The 15,429-nt window shown below is 47.6% G+C and overlaps 1 protein-coding gene across 2 annotated transcripts; it reads left to right on the plus strand.

The window, feature by feature from the left end:
• The first annotated feature begins 303 nt into the window (after positions 1-303).
• DVL1 (dishevelled segment polarity protein 1) lies at positions 304-14,457 on the plus strand. Of its 2 annotated transcripts, none has more exons than XM_032231999.1 (6): positions 304-391; positions 3,354-3,503; positions 7,108-7,239; positions 8,577-8,744; positions 10,494-10,700; positions 13,177-14,457. In XM_032231999.1, the coding sequence occupies exons 2-6, from the start codon at positions 3,434-3,436 to the stop codon at positions 13,596-13,598; spliced, it is 999 nt and encodes a 332-aa protein (XP_032087890.1). In that variant the 5' UTR covers positions 304-391; positions 3,354-3,433; the 3' UTR covers positions 13,599-14,457. The 2 variants fall into 2 exon arrangements, with proteins under 2 accessions (XP_032087890.1, XP_032087892.1); XM_032232001.1 differs by having other exon boundaries at positions 3,354-3,431.
• The last annotated feature ends 972 nt before the right edge of the window (positions 14,458-15,429 follow it).

Here is a 15,429-nt window from a genome sequence, read left to right on the forward strand (position 1 = left end):
ACCCTAGTCCTTGTTTCTATTAAACTAGACATACCCAGTTTCTGCAACCGTTCTTCATATGTTTTAGCCTCCAGTCCCCTAATCCTCTTTGTTGCTCCTCTCTGCACTCTTTCCAGAGTCTCCACATCTTTTCTACATCGTGGCAACCAAAACTGAATGCCGTATTCCAAGTGCGGCCTTACCAAGGCCTTATAAAGTGGTATTAACCCTTCACGTGATCTTGATTTTATCAGATCTATTCTATTCTACTTTTCAGATCAGTCACTGGTTTCTCTTTTTGCCTTAATTTGTTGTTCTCTTTTCTTTTGGTTTTCTCCCCCTAGACCCATCAGCTTAACAGTGGCCAAATGCTGGGATCCTACCCCCAGGAGTTACTTCACAATCCCCAGGGGTGAGTGACTGCTCCTTGCTACATTTTTCGGCATGAAGGTTTTTTTTTTAGTCAATATCCATCTCTGTTTGGTAAAAATTGCAAAGAGCAATGCTTTGTATTCAGCGGTGGGTTTCACATTTTCTTACCACCAGTTCGCCGCGCACGGGCCCTCCCCCCTTGCAGGTGTGCGCACCCTTCCACACATGCGTGCTTGCCTTCCACGCATGCGCCTAGCCTCAAAAATGTGCCTAAATAGGATGGCATAGAGCGAGGGCGGACAATTTCAGCTGCCGATTCAGGTGAACCAGTCCGAACCGGCTGAATACCATTTCAGTTCATATCCATATCACCTCTAGCTGAGATGGGTGGCCTATGCATTTAATAAATTAGTCAATGTTGAATATTTGGGAGTGCCTTACTCTGTTACCAAGCCTTCTCAGACTTTTTATTTATTTATAGGGATATGATGGTGGTGAGGTATGTCTTAGTTTTTCCCATTCTAATAGAGAGCCAGCCAGGGTAGATGTTTTGAAGTCACCCTGAATTGTGTGGTTTCCTTGGGTAATCAGAAATAATATTCAGGGTTGGAATTCTGTCGGTGTTCTCCCTCTTTGAAGGAGGTAGGGAGGTTCAAAAAATGCTCAATAGGAATGAATTAATGAGTGAAGGAAGGGAGGAATGAGTGGGCTGTGGCAGTGGAGGAAAACTACGCCAGAGGAAGAGAGATTGATTTTTAATAGCTTACTAGCCGATAAACCGGCGTTGCCAAGCTGTTTATTTATAGGGGGAAAATGTCCGGACCAAACATAATTTCTAATGTTGGATTTTCCCCCTTATTCCCCTTGTGGAATACTGTGAAGCCGTTGCCATGGCAACTCCACTGGACTGTACAGGAGAAGCCATTTTAATGCACAACAGGCTGTATCTTAACAGAACACACGCCCCGAGGGGCATTAGGGGAGTCTTACCCCCACAGAGAGCCGAGGTGGCGCAGTGGTTAAATGCAGCACTGCAGGCTACTTCAGCTGACTGCAGTTCTGCAGTTCGGCTGTTCAAATCTCACCGGCTCAGGGTTGACTCAGCCTTCCATCCTTCCGAGGTGGGTAAAATGAGGACCCAGATTGTTGTTGGGGGCGATATGCTGACTCTGTAAACCGCTTAGAGAGGGCTGAAAGCCCTATGAAGCGGTATATAAGTTTAACTGCTATTGCTATTTGTTTCCAGAGAGTAGGTCATCTGGGTACCAAGTTTGGTTGAAATTGCTTGAGGCGCTCCAGCTGGAACACACACACACATACTGTATATACTCGAGTATAAGCCTAGTTTTTCAGCCCACTTTTTGGGCTGAAAAAAGCTGCCTCGGCTTATACTCGAGTCAGTGAAAAATTTGCCCGAAATGGAGGAGAAAAAGGGGCGGGGCCATGCCGCTGGGTGACACTCGTGAATGGCCCAGTGCCCCTGTGAGTTTCCCCTCCCTCTGTGTCAGTTTGCCGCGCAGCGCGCACCGCACCATCCCCCCTCCTCACGTTCTAATGTAATGCAGGGCTGTCTTACGATTCCCCTTCCTCCCCCTCCTGCCGCTCTGCAACGATGTCCCACCTCCTCCTTGTTATGGTAAGCAGCAATAGCAGTAGACTTATATACCGCTTCATAGGCCTTTCAGGCCTCTCTAAGCGGTTTACAGAGAGTCAGCATATTGCCCCCAACAATCTGGGTCCTCATTTTACCCACCTCGGAAGGATGGAAGGCTGAGTCAACCCTGAGCCGGTGAGATTTGAACCGCTGACCTGCTGATCTAGCAGTAGCCTGCAGTGCTGCATTTAACCACTGCGCCACCTTGGCTCTATCCATCGCCACATAGCGATGTCCCACCTCCTCTGGTACAGTGATCCAATGATAGGAATCACTGTGCCGTGTGTCATAGGAGGCGGGACATCGCTCCCGCGGCTGCACGGGACATCATCATCACAGCGGGACATCAGCATCATGAGGTGAGTGAAGTATTTCATTGAATACACCGCTAGTTTACTGTTTTTCTTTGAAATAAATATTCAAAAACATTATTGGTATCTATTTTTATTTTTGAAATTTACCGGTAGCTGCTGCATTTCCCACCCTAGGCTTATACTCGAGTCAATAACTTTTCCAGTTTTTGGGTGGTAAAATTAGGTGCCTCGGCTTATATTCGGGTCGGCCTATACTCGAGTATATACGGTACACACAAACAAACACACACACACACCCATATATATATATAAAAAGAGAATAGAGATAGATTGGTGGATGGATGGATAGGTGGGTGGGTGGGTGGGTGGGTGGGTGGATGGATGGATGGATGGATGGATGGATGGATGGATGGATGGATGGATAGATAGATAGATAGATAGAAGATAGATAGAGATAGAGATAGAGAGATAGATAGATAGAGATATAGATATAGAGAGAGACAGAGTGATAGAGATAGATAGATAAATAGAAAGAAAATAGATAGATATAGAGATAGATAGATAGATAGATAGATAGATAGACAGACAGAGAAAGAAAGAAAGAAAGATAGATATAGAGATAGATAGATAGATAGATAGATAGATAGATAGATAGATGATTGATGATAGATAGATAGAAGATAGATAAATATAGAGACAGATATAGATAAATAGAAAGATAGATAGATAGATATAGAGATATAGATATAGAGAGATAGCGATAGATAGATAAATAGATAGAAAGAAAATAGATAGAAAAAATAGATAGATAGATAGATAGATAGATAGATAGATAGATAGATAGATGATAGTTAGAAGAAAGATATAGATATAGATATGGATATGGATATTTCACACAGCCTCTTATTTCACCACATTATTTCCCCCCTCCCCTCCAAGGTTGAACAAAACTGAAATAACGTTTGGCTGACTGCTTTGTGTGTTTTTTTCCCTCTTCCTCTTCCTCCTCCCTCCTCCTTCCTCTCGTGATCCAGCTGAGCCGGTGCGGCCGATCGACCCCGCGGCCTGGATTTCTCATACCACGGCTTTGACGGGAGCGTACCCCCGTTACGGTATGAGCCCTTCCATGAGCATCATCACTTCTACCAGCTCCTCACTAACAAGCTCAATTCCCGATTCGGAAAGTAAGTCACCCTGCCGCCAGGACCAGGCAGGGTTTCCTTCCTGCGCAGGGCTGGCAGAGTAGAGAATAAAAAGAGACAGTGCCCACCCACCCCCCGCCCCCATTGGCCCCTCAAACCTTAACCCTTCCCCCTAGGGGTGGTTTGCTCCCGGCATTACTGCCGGTTCGGTGCGCATTTGCACTAAAACAGGTCTGCGCATGCGCAAAATGTTAAAAATAGGAAAAAAAACACGTAAATTTGTGCAATTACAATTGTTCTGCGCGTGCGCAGAACTGAAAATGAAGATGGCGGCCCTGTAGGAGAACCGGTTCGGGGACGTGGCAGGCCTGGGTCGCTGCCGGTTCCAGCGACTCAGGCCGCCAAATCACTACCGGTTCGCCCAAACCAGTCCAAACCGGTAGGAACCCACTTCTGTCTTCCCCCAAATAAATACACAATTAAAACGATTTCTGACCCTTTAAGAGAGAGAAGCCATAATCAATTCTTCCGTGCTGGGAATTTCTTCCCAACAATCGCCGATGCTTAGTGCACTCTAAGATTAAAGGGCTGGTCTGAATGGTGTTTACTAACAGTTGCAAAACTTACAATAGCTCACGGCACTCTCTAACAGCCAGCTTCCAAAACACTCAGATCAGATCAGCCCAGCATCTAATAAACAGAGAGCTAACAGTCGTTCTGGCTCCCTCTTATGGCCGATTGAGGAAACCAGCAACCAATCACATTTTACAGTATGATTTAAAGTAACAGTACAACATTGTTCCATGATTTAGATATTGCCAACCCAACCGTTAGATTATATTCCTAACAGGAAGGGAGCTTAAGAGGTCCTCTAGTCCAACCCACTGACAGAAGATTCTCCAGCCTTCATTTCAAAATTTCTAGCTGCAACTAAACATTGCGTTGCATGGTCAGTGGCAAGGGATGCTGGGAAACGTAGTTTAATAAGGGGCATCCCGCTCCATCTGACTTCCGGATCCTTGGGACCGCCAGTCCCTTGATTGTTTGCAACCGGCAGGGAGCTGGGACTTTCTGTGGGAGACGCTGAGATGTCGGGTGAATTGAAAATACGAAGGGAGAAAAATGTAAACTCTGATGATTGACAACTGAAATATAGGAAGATGTTCTGTCCTAGGCTTCCCCAGCACTCACGAAGCCGAGTCCTCATCCTGATAAACCCCTTTTATTTAATTGACAGTGAATTCCTCTCCAGCCAAATCTTTCCTCTCCCAGTCTTTCAAGAGAGTTCACACTTACCGACCTTTATCAGGTTGGGAGAGTGGCCGATATCTTTCAGACACCGCAATACTTGGCAAGAATGCAGGAATGAATTAATGGTCTCCTGCAAGCTCCACTCCCCTTTCGCTCCTCTTTTATTCCCTATGGGAGAGGCCATTCACCATCCACCTGTGTCCTTAGGGTCCCGAGTCGACCCTTGTTCCTTAGCCGTTCCCTTCGTCAGGCAGTGCCACCCATGTCCCTTTCCGACGGGAACACTGCAAAGCCAAAAAAAATCCACACCGCTTTTCTTGCTACTAACCAAACTGCCTCCATCATTTAGTCCCCTCCAGCCAAGGCTCGGTGGCATCCAGATGCCCGGAGCCTTGGTGGAGGGGGGGGCAAACTGGCATGAAGAGCTTGATGCTACAGCATGCGTCTTGCAATGCACGGCCTGAGCCATCTCAATGTTCCTGTTCTGTTCCTCATTGTGTGCTGCAGTATTATTAGGTCTGGTTGCACAGCTAGCCAGATGTGTAAACTGGATCTGGCCTTTTTATCCACCTACCAAGTCTATATGGAGGGGGGGGGGTTAAGATGCTGAGCTTGTCAATCGGAAAAGGTCGGCAGTTCAGCAGTTCGAATCCCCAGCGCCGCATAACGGAGTGAGCTCCCGTGACTTGTCCCAGCTTCTGCCAACCTAGCAGTTCGAAAGCAAGTAGAAAAATAGGAACCACCTTTGGTGGGAAGGGAGCAGCGTTTGAGGCTCCTTCGGGAGTTGAGTCATGCCGGCCACATGACCACGGAGACGTCTTCGGACAGCGCTGGCTCTTCGGCTTTGAAACGGAGATGAGCACCGCCCCCTAGAGTCGGGAACGACAATCATATATGTGCAAGGGGAACCTTTCCCTTTCCCTTTTACTTTACCAAGTCGATCCCAATGACGACGGATGATTATTTACAATTTCTGAGCACCAGAGTGCAGGAAAAGGGCCTAGGAAGAAAACTCCCACCTAAGGAAAAGGATTCAACCCGTCTTTTTCCAACTTTCTGCAAATCGTCCAGCTTCCTCTTCCATCCCGTCCCATTTTTGCTGTTTTCGGCATTTACAGATCAAGCTCTGAACCAGTTCAAGATTTTTCCTGCAAAGTTCTAAATTAAAACTTAGTTGGAGAGCCAGAGACAGACAGATAGCAAAATGCCAGCTTGCAGTATCTTGTAGGTCATTTAAAGGCTGAAGAAGGCTCCAGGACTTCTGTTAGCCCTGCAAACTTGCCATTTTTGCCTCGGCTGTTGCTCCTTGCTACATTTTGCTCAGTTCACAGGCCTCTGTATAAAAGTCTTTAAAAAAAAAAAAATCCTTGCTCTTAGAAAACAGCAAATTCATGCAGGATGCACATTTTGCCAAAGATAAGTCCTTTAGAAGAGAATATGTGTAGCTCAGGAGTTGAACTTTGTCCTCTCTGAGCTTGCAGATGTTTCAATACCCAACTGGATAACATCATCAGTGCTAGAAGGAGAGAGCGCAAACCCCAATCAGTTGTGGCCCGCCAGCAGCCAGCGAATCTGGCAGTAGATTCGGAGAGTGAGGAGGTTGGGGAGGAAGATGGGCCGGTCCTGGAATCTGGGGAAGGCTTGGAGGTGGGCTCTTTGTTGGAGGCAGAGAGGGGGCCAGGGCCGTATGCCAGTTATCAGCTGCCTTTGGAGTCAGACATCAGTGAGGCAGAAGAACAGCTGGAGCCTGTTCCCAGTGTGCGCATGCGCAGAGTGGCCAGACGAAGGGAAGAGCTAAAGAACAGGACTTGGGAGTAAGGCCACAGGTGGACGGTGAATGGCCCCTCCCAGAGGGAATAAAAGAGGAGCGAAAGGGGAGTGGAGTTTGCAGGAGACCATTGGCTCGCTTCATTGGTTTGTGACTCTTGAAGGCTCCTTGCCAAGTTCTGCCAAGTTCGGCCTGGCAGCTCTCCAAACACAGATAATGTCTGTGACCGTAAATCCTCCCTGGAAAGGCTTTTCTGGATGCAAATGAGCAGAATTCACAGTCAATTAATAAAAGGGGTTTTTGTCGGGACCAGGAGTTTGCTTCGGTCAGAACACAATCCCTTGTAACACTGATGATGTTACCTAGTTGGGTAATGAAACATCTGCACAAAGGACCCCATAAATCTCTTAATCTTTTTAATTAAGCTCTTGTCAAAGAACTTGCTGGTGGATACAAGCTAGCAAAATCTGGTTATTAAGGACACACAAACACACACACATCACGCCAGAGATTTCCCCTCCATTCTCGCGATAGGCTGCCCCCGTGTGAGGTTGCTTTCTTTTTTTGCCTCTCCCGACCGTCCTCCTCCCGCAGGATCAGCATCTCCGATCTCCCTTCCCCTTTCAGAACTGGACGAGACTCCCTTGACGGTGAAAACCGACATGGCCACCATCGTCAAAGTGATGCAGTTGCCGGATTCAGGGCTGGAAATTCGGGACAGGATGTGGTTGAAAATCACCATCTCCAATGCAGTGATTGGTAAGCTCTTCCCCAGCCTGAATCAAATTGCTCCCTCGTTTTCCTTTCAACTGCGGCAACGAGGAACCTGGGAAAACGTTAGCCAGGCTCAGAAACTTCGCCAAACTCTGCAACTCCCATCCCCGAGGGAGATACACCTAGTCCCGGAGATTAGAACGGCCCTCACTCTGACACTCATCCGGAAGGCGCTGAAGACCTGGCTCTGCCAGCGGGCCTGGGGAAGGCAGAGCAGGATGGAGCCCATTAAATGGCTTGTAGGAGGTGTTGCCGTCGCTGGGGTGGAGGATTGTTTTATTATATTTTATTAATTTATTATATGATTCTTTTTAATTAGTTTTAGTCCAGACAAGAAATAGAAATAGGAGTAGTAAGTTTAACTTTATTGTGAGGTTCCATTAACAGAATCTTGCAAGCCTGAAAGTACCTCTCTTCCCTCCCTCCCTCCGTCCCTCTTCCCTTTGCGGCCACCCAACAACTTAGCTACATAGAGAGGTAGGTAGGTAGGTAGGTAGGTAGGTAGGTAGGTAGATAGATAAACAGATGATAGATAGATAGATAGATAGATAGATAGATAGATAGATAGATAGATAGATTACAGATAGATAGATAATAGATAGATAGATAGATAGATAGATAGATAGATAGATAGATAGATAGATAGATGATAGATAGATGATAGATAGATAGATAGATAGATAGATAGAGATAGATAGATAGATTGATAAATGATAGATGACAGATAGATAGATTAGATAGATGACAGATAGATAGATAAATGATAGATAGATAAATAATAGATAGATAAATGATAGATATAGATGATAGATAGATAGATAGATAGATAGATAGATAGATAGATGATAGATAGATAGATGATATAGATGATAGATAGATAGGTGATAGATAGATGATAGATAGATAAATAATAGATAGATGATAGATATGTTTAGGTTTAGGTTTATTCGATATAGATAGATAGATAGATAGATAGATAGATAGATAGATAGATAGATAGATAGATAGATAGATAGATAGATAGATAGATAGATAGATAGATAGATGATAGATAGATAGATAGATAGATGATAGATAGATAGATAAGTGATAGATAGATAAGTGATAGATAGATGACAGAGATAGATAGATAGATGATAGATAGATGATAGATAGATGATAGATAGATGATAGATAGATGATAGATGACAGAGAGAGAGAGAGAGAGAGAGAGAGAGAGAGAGAGAGAGAGAGATAGACGGATAGATAGATAGATGAGAGAGAGAGGGAGAGAGTGGGGGGAATAATCATATCTGCCATGTCTTCCGGCTTCTTCTGTGCAGGAGCAGATGTCGTCGACTGGCTTTACACCCACGTGGAAGATTTCAAAGACCGCCGAGAAGCCCGGAAATACGCCAGCAGTATGCTGAAGCACGGCTACCTCAGACACACTGTGAATAAGATTACTTTCTCAGAACAGTGCTATTACGTGTTTGGAGATCTTTGCGGCAGTAAGTGGCCTCCGTTGCACATCTCCTTGGGACAAGTTGCTCTTTTCGTCCATTTTACCTTTGCTCAGGTGGCTCAGTGGCTAAGACACTGAGCTTGTCGATCATAAAGGTGGGCAGTTCGGCGGTTCGAATCCCTAGCGCCATGTAACGGAGTGAGCTCCCGTGACTTGTCCTGGCTTCTGCCAACCTAGCAGTTCGAAAGGACATAAAAATGCAAGTAGGAAAATAGGGACCACCTTTGGTAGGAAGGTCACAGTGTTCCGTGCGGCTTCAGGAGTTGAGTCATGCCGACCACATGACCACAGAGATGTCTCCGGACAGCGCTGGCTCTTCTGCTTTGAAACAGAGATGAACACTAGAGTCCCCTAGAGTCGGGAACGACTTTTACTTTTTACCTTTGCTTATTTATTCTGGCACCTTCCATTTTTAGTTCGTTTGTATTTAGGCCCATGTCTCCATAGGCACAACTACAAAGGGGGAATTTGGCTCAAAGTTAAACCAAGCCCTTCAACTGCCGAATTTTTCCCCCAGCCTCTCTTTTTGTGAAATTTAATCATTGTTTTCCCATTCTTGCCTCAGTAGTTGACCGCAGCTAGCTGACCTTGAGTAATCACGAAAAAGCTGGTTTGTTCTGGGATGGGAGACCACCAGGAAATCCCAGGAAGGTAGATTGGGATTTAAAAGAAACAAGAGAGTGCCGAGCTGCTTCCGTAACACCTGCCAAGCGTCAAACTTGCCAACTTACAGATATTAGCCTTTCTATTGAAAACTCTACTTTCATTGAACCAAAGGAGACAGTTTGGTCTATTGGTTAAGGCGCCTGGTAGAAACCAGGAAGCCGGGAGTTCTAGCCCGGCTTTAGGCATGAAAAGCCAGCTGGGTTTCTCTTCGGGCCAGTCTGTCTCTTTCAGCCCAACCCAACTCACGGGGAAACAGGAGGAGGAATATTAGGGTATTAGGTGCACTGGCTGCCTTGTCTTATTTATAAAAATAATAAAATAATAAAGGTGGGATTAAAAATAAATAAATTTTATATGATCCAGTTTGGTGGCTTAAAAGAGATCAAAAATGCCATTTTGAAGGCAAATTGTTGGTTCCCATGCAGGAGTGAATGAGCTTTCTGCTTCTCAAGCTGTTCTTCTTTCTCTCCTTCTCCCACTCCCTCTCTCCCCTCCCTCCTCTCTCTCTTCCTCCCTCTCTCTCTTTCTCTCTCTCCTTCCCTCTCTCTCCCTCCCATTCCCTCCCCCTCTCTCTTTCTCCTCTCTCCCTCCCTCTTCCTCCTTCCTTCTCTCCCTCCCTTCCTCTCCCTCCCTCTCTCTCTTTTCCCCCTCTCCCTACCTCTCTTTCCCCCTCTATCCCTCCCTCCCTCTCCTTCCCTCTTTCTCTCCCTCCCTCTCTTTCTTTCTCCCTCTCTCCCTCCCTCTCTCTCATTCCTTCTCTCCCTCCCTCCCCCACTCCCTCCCTTCCTCTCCCTCCCTCTTCCCCCTCTCCCTCCCTCTCTTTCCTTCCCTCTCCCTCCCTCCCTCTCCTTCTCCCTCTGTCCCACCCTCTCTCCCCTCTCTCTCTCCCGCCTTCTCTCCCTCCCTCTCTCCCTCCCTCTCTCTCTCCTTCCTTCTCTCCCTCCCCCCTCTCCCTCCCTTCCTCTACCTCCCTCTCTCTCTGTTCCCCCTCTCCCTCCCTCCCTCCCTCTCCCTCCCTCCCTTTCCCCCTCTGTCCCTCCCTCTCTCTCCCCCTCCCTCTCTCTTCCAGATATGGCTGCAATGAACCTCAACAACGGTTCCAGCGGGGCTTCTGACCAAGACACCCTGGGCCCCCTCCCGCACCCCTCCACGCCATGGCCGCTGGGGCAAAGTTATCCTTACCAGTATCCCCTCGCCCCTCCATGTTTCCCGCCAGCCTACCAGGACCCCGGCTTCAGTTACGGCAGCGGCAGCGCGGGAAGCCAGCACAGCGAAGGTAAGGCCCTCAGAGGCAAGCTTCCCGCCTTCCTGCTCCCCTGGCTGTTGCGCATATTCCTCCCTCTCCTGCGCTCCCTTTGCCTCTCCCTTCTCACGGACCCTTTGTGTCCATCTTGCACGGAGTCTGATTCCTGGCTACCGCCGTCGGGTGAGGGGGGGGCAATGTTCAGCTAAGCTGCCTGCATGGAATCACACAGGTCCCTTAACCTGGCCGGGGAAACGTTTAGCAGCTGACGCTTTGGTGGTCCTTGGATTGTGGCCTCCCGTGTCTCCTGTCTGATGCCTTTGACATTCACTGCACACCCTGTGCAAATGTCGGGAAACGGGGGATTCGCGCAGCCAGCCAGTTTCAAAGTGTGAGCGTTGTTCCCAACAACCCTTGTTCTGCATTCAGAACAATTCCAGACTCAGGGCTGGTTTTTCCAGCGTTCCCAGTTTGCCAGCAAAGCATAGGTGGTCCTTGACTTACAACAGTTCCTTCACTGACCGTTCAAATGAAAAAAAAAAGGGATTTATGACTTAGAACCCTTGCGACATCCCCACAATCATGTGATCAAAATTCAGACGCTTGGCAACCGATTCACGTTTATGACGGATGCATTGTCACGTGATTCCCCGTTTGCGACCTTCTGACAAGCAGAGTTCTGACCTAGGCTTCCCCAGCTGCACGACTCCTCATCCCGATAAACCCCTTTTAATTTAATTTACAGTGAATTCCTTTCCAGCAAAATCCCGGCCCACAGTCTTTCAAGAGAGTTCACAATTACCGACCTTGATCAGGCTTAGAAAGTGGCCAGGCCGAGATCTTTCAAACGCCCCGCAATACTCTGCAAGAATGCAGGAATGAACTATTTGCCTCCTGCAAACTCCACTCCCCATTCGCTCCTCTTTTATTCCCTCTGGGAGGGGCCATTCACCGTCCACCTGTGGCCTTCCTCCCAAGTCGACCCCTGTTCTTTAGCCGTTCCCTTCGTCTGGCAGCTCTGCTCATGTGCACACTAGAAACAGGCTCCAGCTGTTCTTCTGCCTCACTGATGTTTGACTCTGAAGGCAGCTGATAACTGGCATATGGCCCTGGCCCCCTCTCTGCCTCCGACACAGAGCCCTCATCCAAGCCTTCCCCAGACTCCAGGACTGGCCCAGGTTCCTCCCCAACCTCCTCAAGGCAGATTCATTTAACAATCATGTTACTTAGCAACTGCAGTGATTCCCTGAACCCCCAGGGCAGGAGAGGTCGTAAAATGGGTCGCACAACTCGCTTAAGAAACATCTCGCTTAAGAACCAAAATTTTGGGCTCAACTGTGGTGGGATACTTGTGATGTGGCTTCTTGTGAGTCTATTTGTGAGAAAGAGGGCCAGAATCTCCTTAAGTGGCTGACATGTTGTTGTTGATTGAAGTGTTGTTGCTGTGCCATTCCTTTCGGATAAGGGATGTTGCTTTCGGTAATTGCTCTTTCCTTGTTTTATCCCGCGCAAGCCTTAGATTGAAGGATTCATAAAGGATTGGTAAGCATATTTTTTCCTCCCTTCCGAACCCCATTTTCAGTCCATATAGATTCTCATGTCTTTTCTTTCCCTCCTCTGGAATTTTAAACTTGTTCCTCCCCACTTCCGCAGCTAAGTCCTTGAATTAAAAAACAACAACCACCTGTATTTTTTAAAAAAGCACCGTATGCCCTGGCCTTAACCGTTCACAGAATTCCCGGAGAGGCAAAGAAACCGATCTCGGTTGCAGCGGGAATTATCCTGAAGTCACTAGTCGGCAATTTTAAATCACACCTCAATTTTGGTGGACATTTCTACACCATGGGAAGTTCTGAGCTCAGAAAGAGGCGGTTTCTACAAGAAGCCACTTGTTCTCTCAGCTGATCTTCGGAGCTACCAGTACACCCGAACCGGCTGAATCCCACCTCCGATGCCCAAACATACAGAAGCACAGGCCTATTTTTCAAAACAACAACAACAACAAAGGGACAGACAACCACACCCCCAAACTTGTGAGAGCAGGGTAGCTATTGAAAAAGAATAGGATATTTTACTTGCGAGGGCCGAAAACAGCTGGAGGGTAGTCAACACTACAACACTGTTACAAGATCTCTTCCTCTGTAAACCTAATCTCCCCCAAACCTGGGATTTTGGAGCCCAGCAGGGACTCCCTATTTGCACAGGACCTTATCCCGACATTCAGTTTCCAAGGTGTCTCTTCTTCTGTCCCACTAATGTGATTTGCTTTCATCCCTTCAAACCAAACATCAAAATCGTACACTCCCGCTTTGCTTCGCTTTCCCGCATGCTTCCGCATCCTCCTTTTTCATCCGCTGTCATCCCGCCGGCTCTGCTTCATCATCACCCCCAGTGACTTTTTCCGTGACTCCCATCGTCCAACGGGCAGGCAAATGCCAACCGCCTTCTTTGACCTCTGGGCCTAATCCCGCTCCCTCTCCTCTTCCTCGTCCACCCCCCTCCCTTCCAGGAAGCAAAAGTAGCGGCTCGAACCGAAGCAACAGCGAGAACAGCCGGCGGCGGGAGAAGGACCGCAAGTCAGCAGGCGGTGGCAGCAGCAGCGGCGGGTCGGACCCAGCCACCTGGAGCAGGGGTGGGGGGAGCGTCCTGCGGCACGAGCGGCCCCCCAGCCAACTTAGCCACCGCAGCCACGTCTCGGCCACCCTCAGCGAGAGAAGTCCACGCAGCCACCACTCGTATGGCCCTCCGGGCGGGCTGCCTTCCCTGGGGCACTTCCCCAAGCTGGGAGGCAAACTCTACGCCATCAGCGGGCCCCCCGGAGGTCCCCCCGTGCGGGAACTTAGCTCCATCCCTCCCGAACTGACCGGGAGCCGCCAGTCCTTCCAGAAAGCCATGGGGAACCCATGCGAATTCTTTGTGGACATCATGTGAACAGAAGTGCCTTCTTTCCGGAGTCCGTGCAGAAGGGTTCTTGTCCTGTCAACAGACTGGGCCCAGGGCCCCCTTTTTTGTTCAAAGCAACGGGGAAAGAGAGCGACGCCCACCCCCCACACCCTTCCCACTCACCCTGCCCCCCCTCCACCTTGACAATCTTTTGCATGTCACACCCTTCTGACTCTTGATTGTGTTTTGCCAGCCAACGGAGGCAAAAGCGATTCCAGGATGTTAAATCCGCCAATCGGGCTATATTTTGTCCTTCCCCTCCTTTTCCCCCCTCTTCTTCCCTTCCGTTTTTTTTTTCTGAATGTGATTGGCAGATGTTCTCTCCAGATTATCTCTCCAACGAGCTTTGTTATGCCTGGCACTTTTTTCTCAGTCCAATTTTACTCTTTTCTCCTTGGCTTAACCAAGGGATCATCATTTTATATCCTAGTTTCAAACGAAACAACGAAAAAAAAAGAGGAAACAAAAGCAACACGGCAATTTTCCGGTCCTGCGTATTTTGCACCTTTAAAAATCTATTCCTTTCTTTCCAGCCTTGGGGGAAATAAAAACTTACAACGAGGAGGATTTGCTTTGGTGAAGACAGCACAACTGACAGTGGGGCGATGACATTGGATGTGTCTGGGTTCATTTTTTTAAAACCCCGTTGCAACGATGGGTGAATTATCTATCTGTAGGCCTGTTTCCTACTTCCTTTGGGCTAATTTTCATTCAGGGTTTTCTTTGTTACCTGCTCAGCCTTTCCCCTTAAGAAGGGAAAACCGTGGTGTTTTTTTTTTTTGAGAAACTCAACGGGATCAATTTCTCCTCTGAAACCATGATAGGTTGCCTATTTTACACCTTGAAAGAAGATTCTGGTGGTTGTAAGGGTTTCAGCAGGCACTCCAGCAAGGCAATGATTGCCAAGTGGTGTTCCATCCATCCCTCTCCTTGCTCCAGATAGAGAAGATTGCTGCCTTTGTCGGTCACACACCCTAAATTGTGTCTTTTCTCTCCTTTTTTCTTTCCTTTTCTTTCTCACATTTTTTCTTTCCTTTTTAAGACTGGACAAACCCTTCCTTACGGCATAATTAAACTCCCCTTTGGTTGGGGTTTTTAAAATTTCATCTGTCTGAAATTTAACAGATGAGCAGAGTGGGAAGGGATCTTGTAGGTCATCTAGTCCAACCCCCCGCTCAAGCAGGAGACCCTACACCATTCCTGACAAATGGCAGTCCAATTTCTTCTTGAAAGCTTCCAGGGATGAAGCCCCCACAACTTCCGAAGGAAACTTCTGTTCCACCGGTTGTAGGTTTTCCTTACTTAAATGTTAACAACTTCAATGCTGTTGGGTTTCCCACTTGAGCAAGGGGTTGAACTAGAAGACCTCCAAGGTCCCTTCCAACTTTTGTTATTGTCTGGCTGTTCGGCTAGCTAAATGGTCCATTTGGAAAAGCATCTTTTGGGGGTGGGGTGGATGCTCCTGTTTTCAGAGAAGATTTGGCCCCAGTGAGATCCTTTCCTTTAACACCTGTGTTGTGCGTTGCAAACAGTACAACAACACACAAACACACACACACGCACTACCCAGGTTTCCAAGCGGGATGGCAAGGAAGTGCATGGTTTTGTTGACATTAGGAAAATTCTGCCTTTCCCCCAACTTTACACTTCGATGGCTGTGTTTGCATTTCGATAGAGTTTGTAGTTTATTTATGTTCCCCCACCCTTAATTTCATTGAGGGGGGGGGAGTGCATTGATCCTGGTTTTCTGAAAGGCCAATCAAAGTAGGAAGGAAAGAAGGGGGAGGCGTGTAGGAAGGGGGAAGGCATCACACAAAGG

Source organism: Thamnophis elegans, chromosome 15 (genome assembly GCF_009769535.1).
Source record: "Thamnophis elegans isolate rThaEle1 chromosome 15, rThaEle1.pri, whole genome shotgun sequence".
In the NCBI taxonomy this organism is placed as follows: domain Eukaryota; kingdom Metazoa; phylum Chordata; class Lepidosauria; order Squamata; family Colubridae; genus Thamnophis; species Thamnophis elegans.

Bases quoted from the DNA above. Each gene is read 5' to 3' on its own strand.
- DVL1 (XM_032231999.1), top strand. From the start codon at position 3,434: ATGAGCCCTTCCATGAGCATCATCACTTCTACCAGCTCCTCACTAACA. The intron at 8,745-10,493 runs GTAAGTGGCCTC...TCTCTCTTCCAG, and splicing joins GTTTGGAGATCTTTGCGGCA to ATATGGCTGCAATGAACCTC. The intron at 10,701-13,176 runs GTAAGGCCCTCA...CCTCCCTTCCAG, and splicing joins GGGAAGCCAGCACAGCGAAG to GAAGCAAAAGTAGCGGCTCG.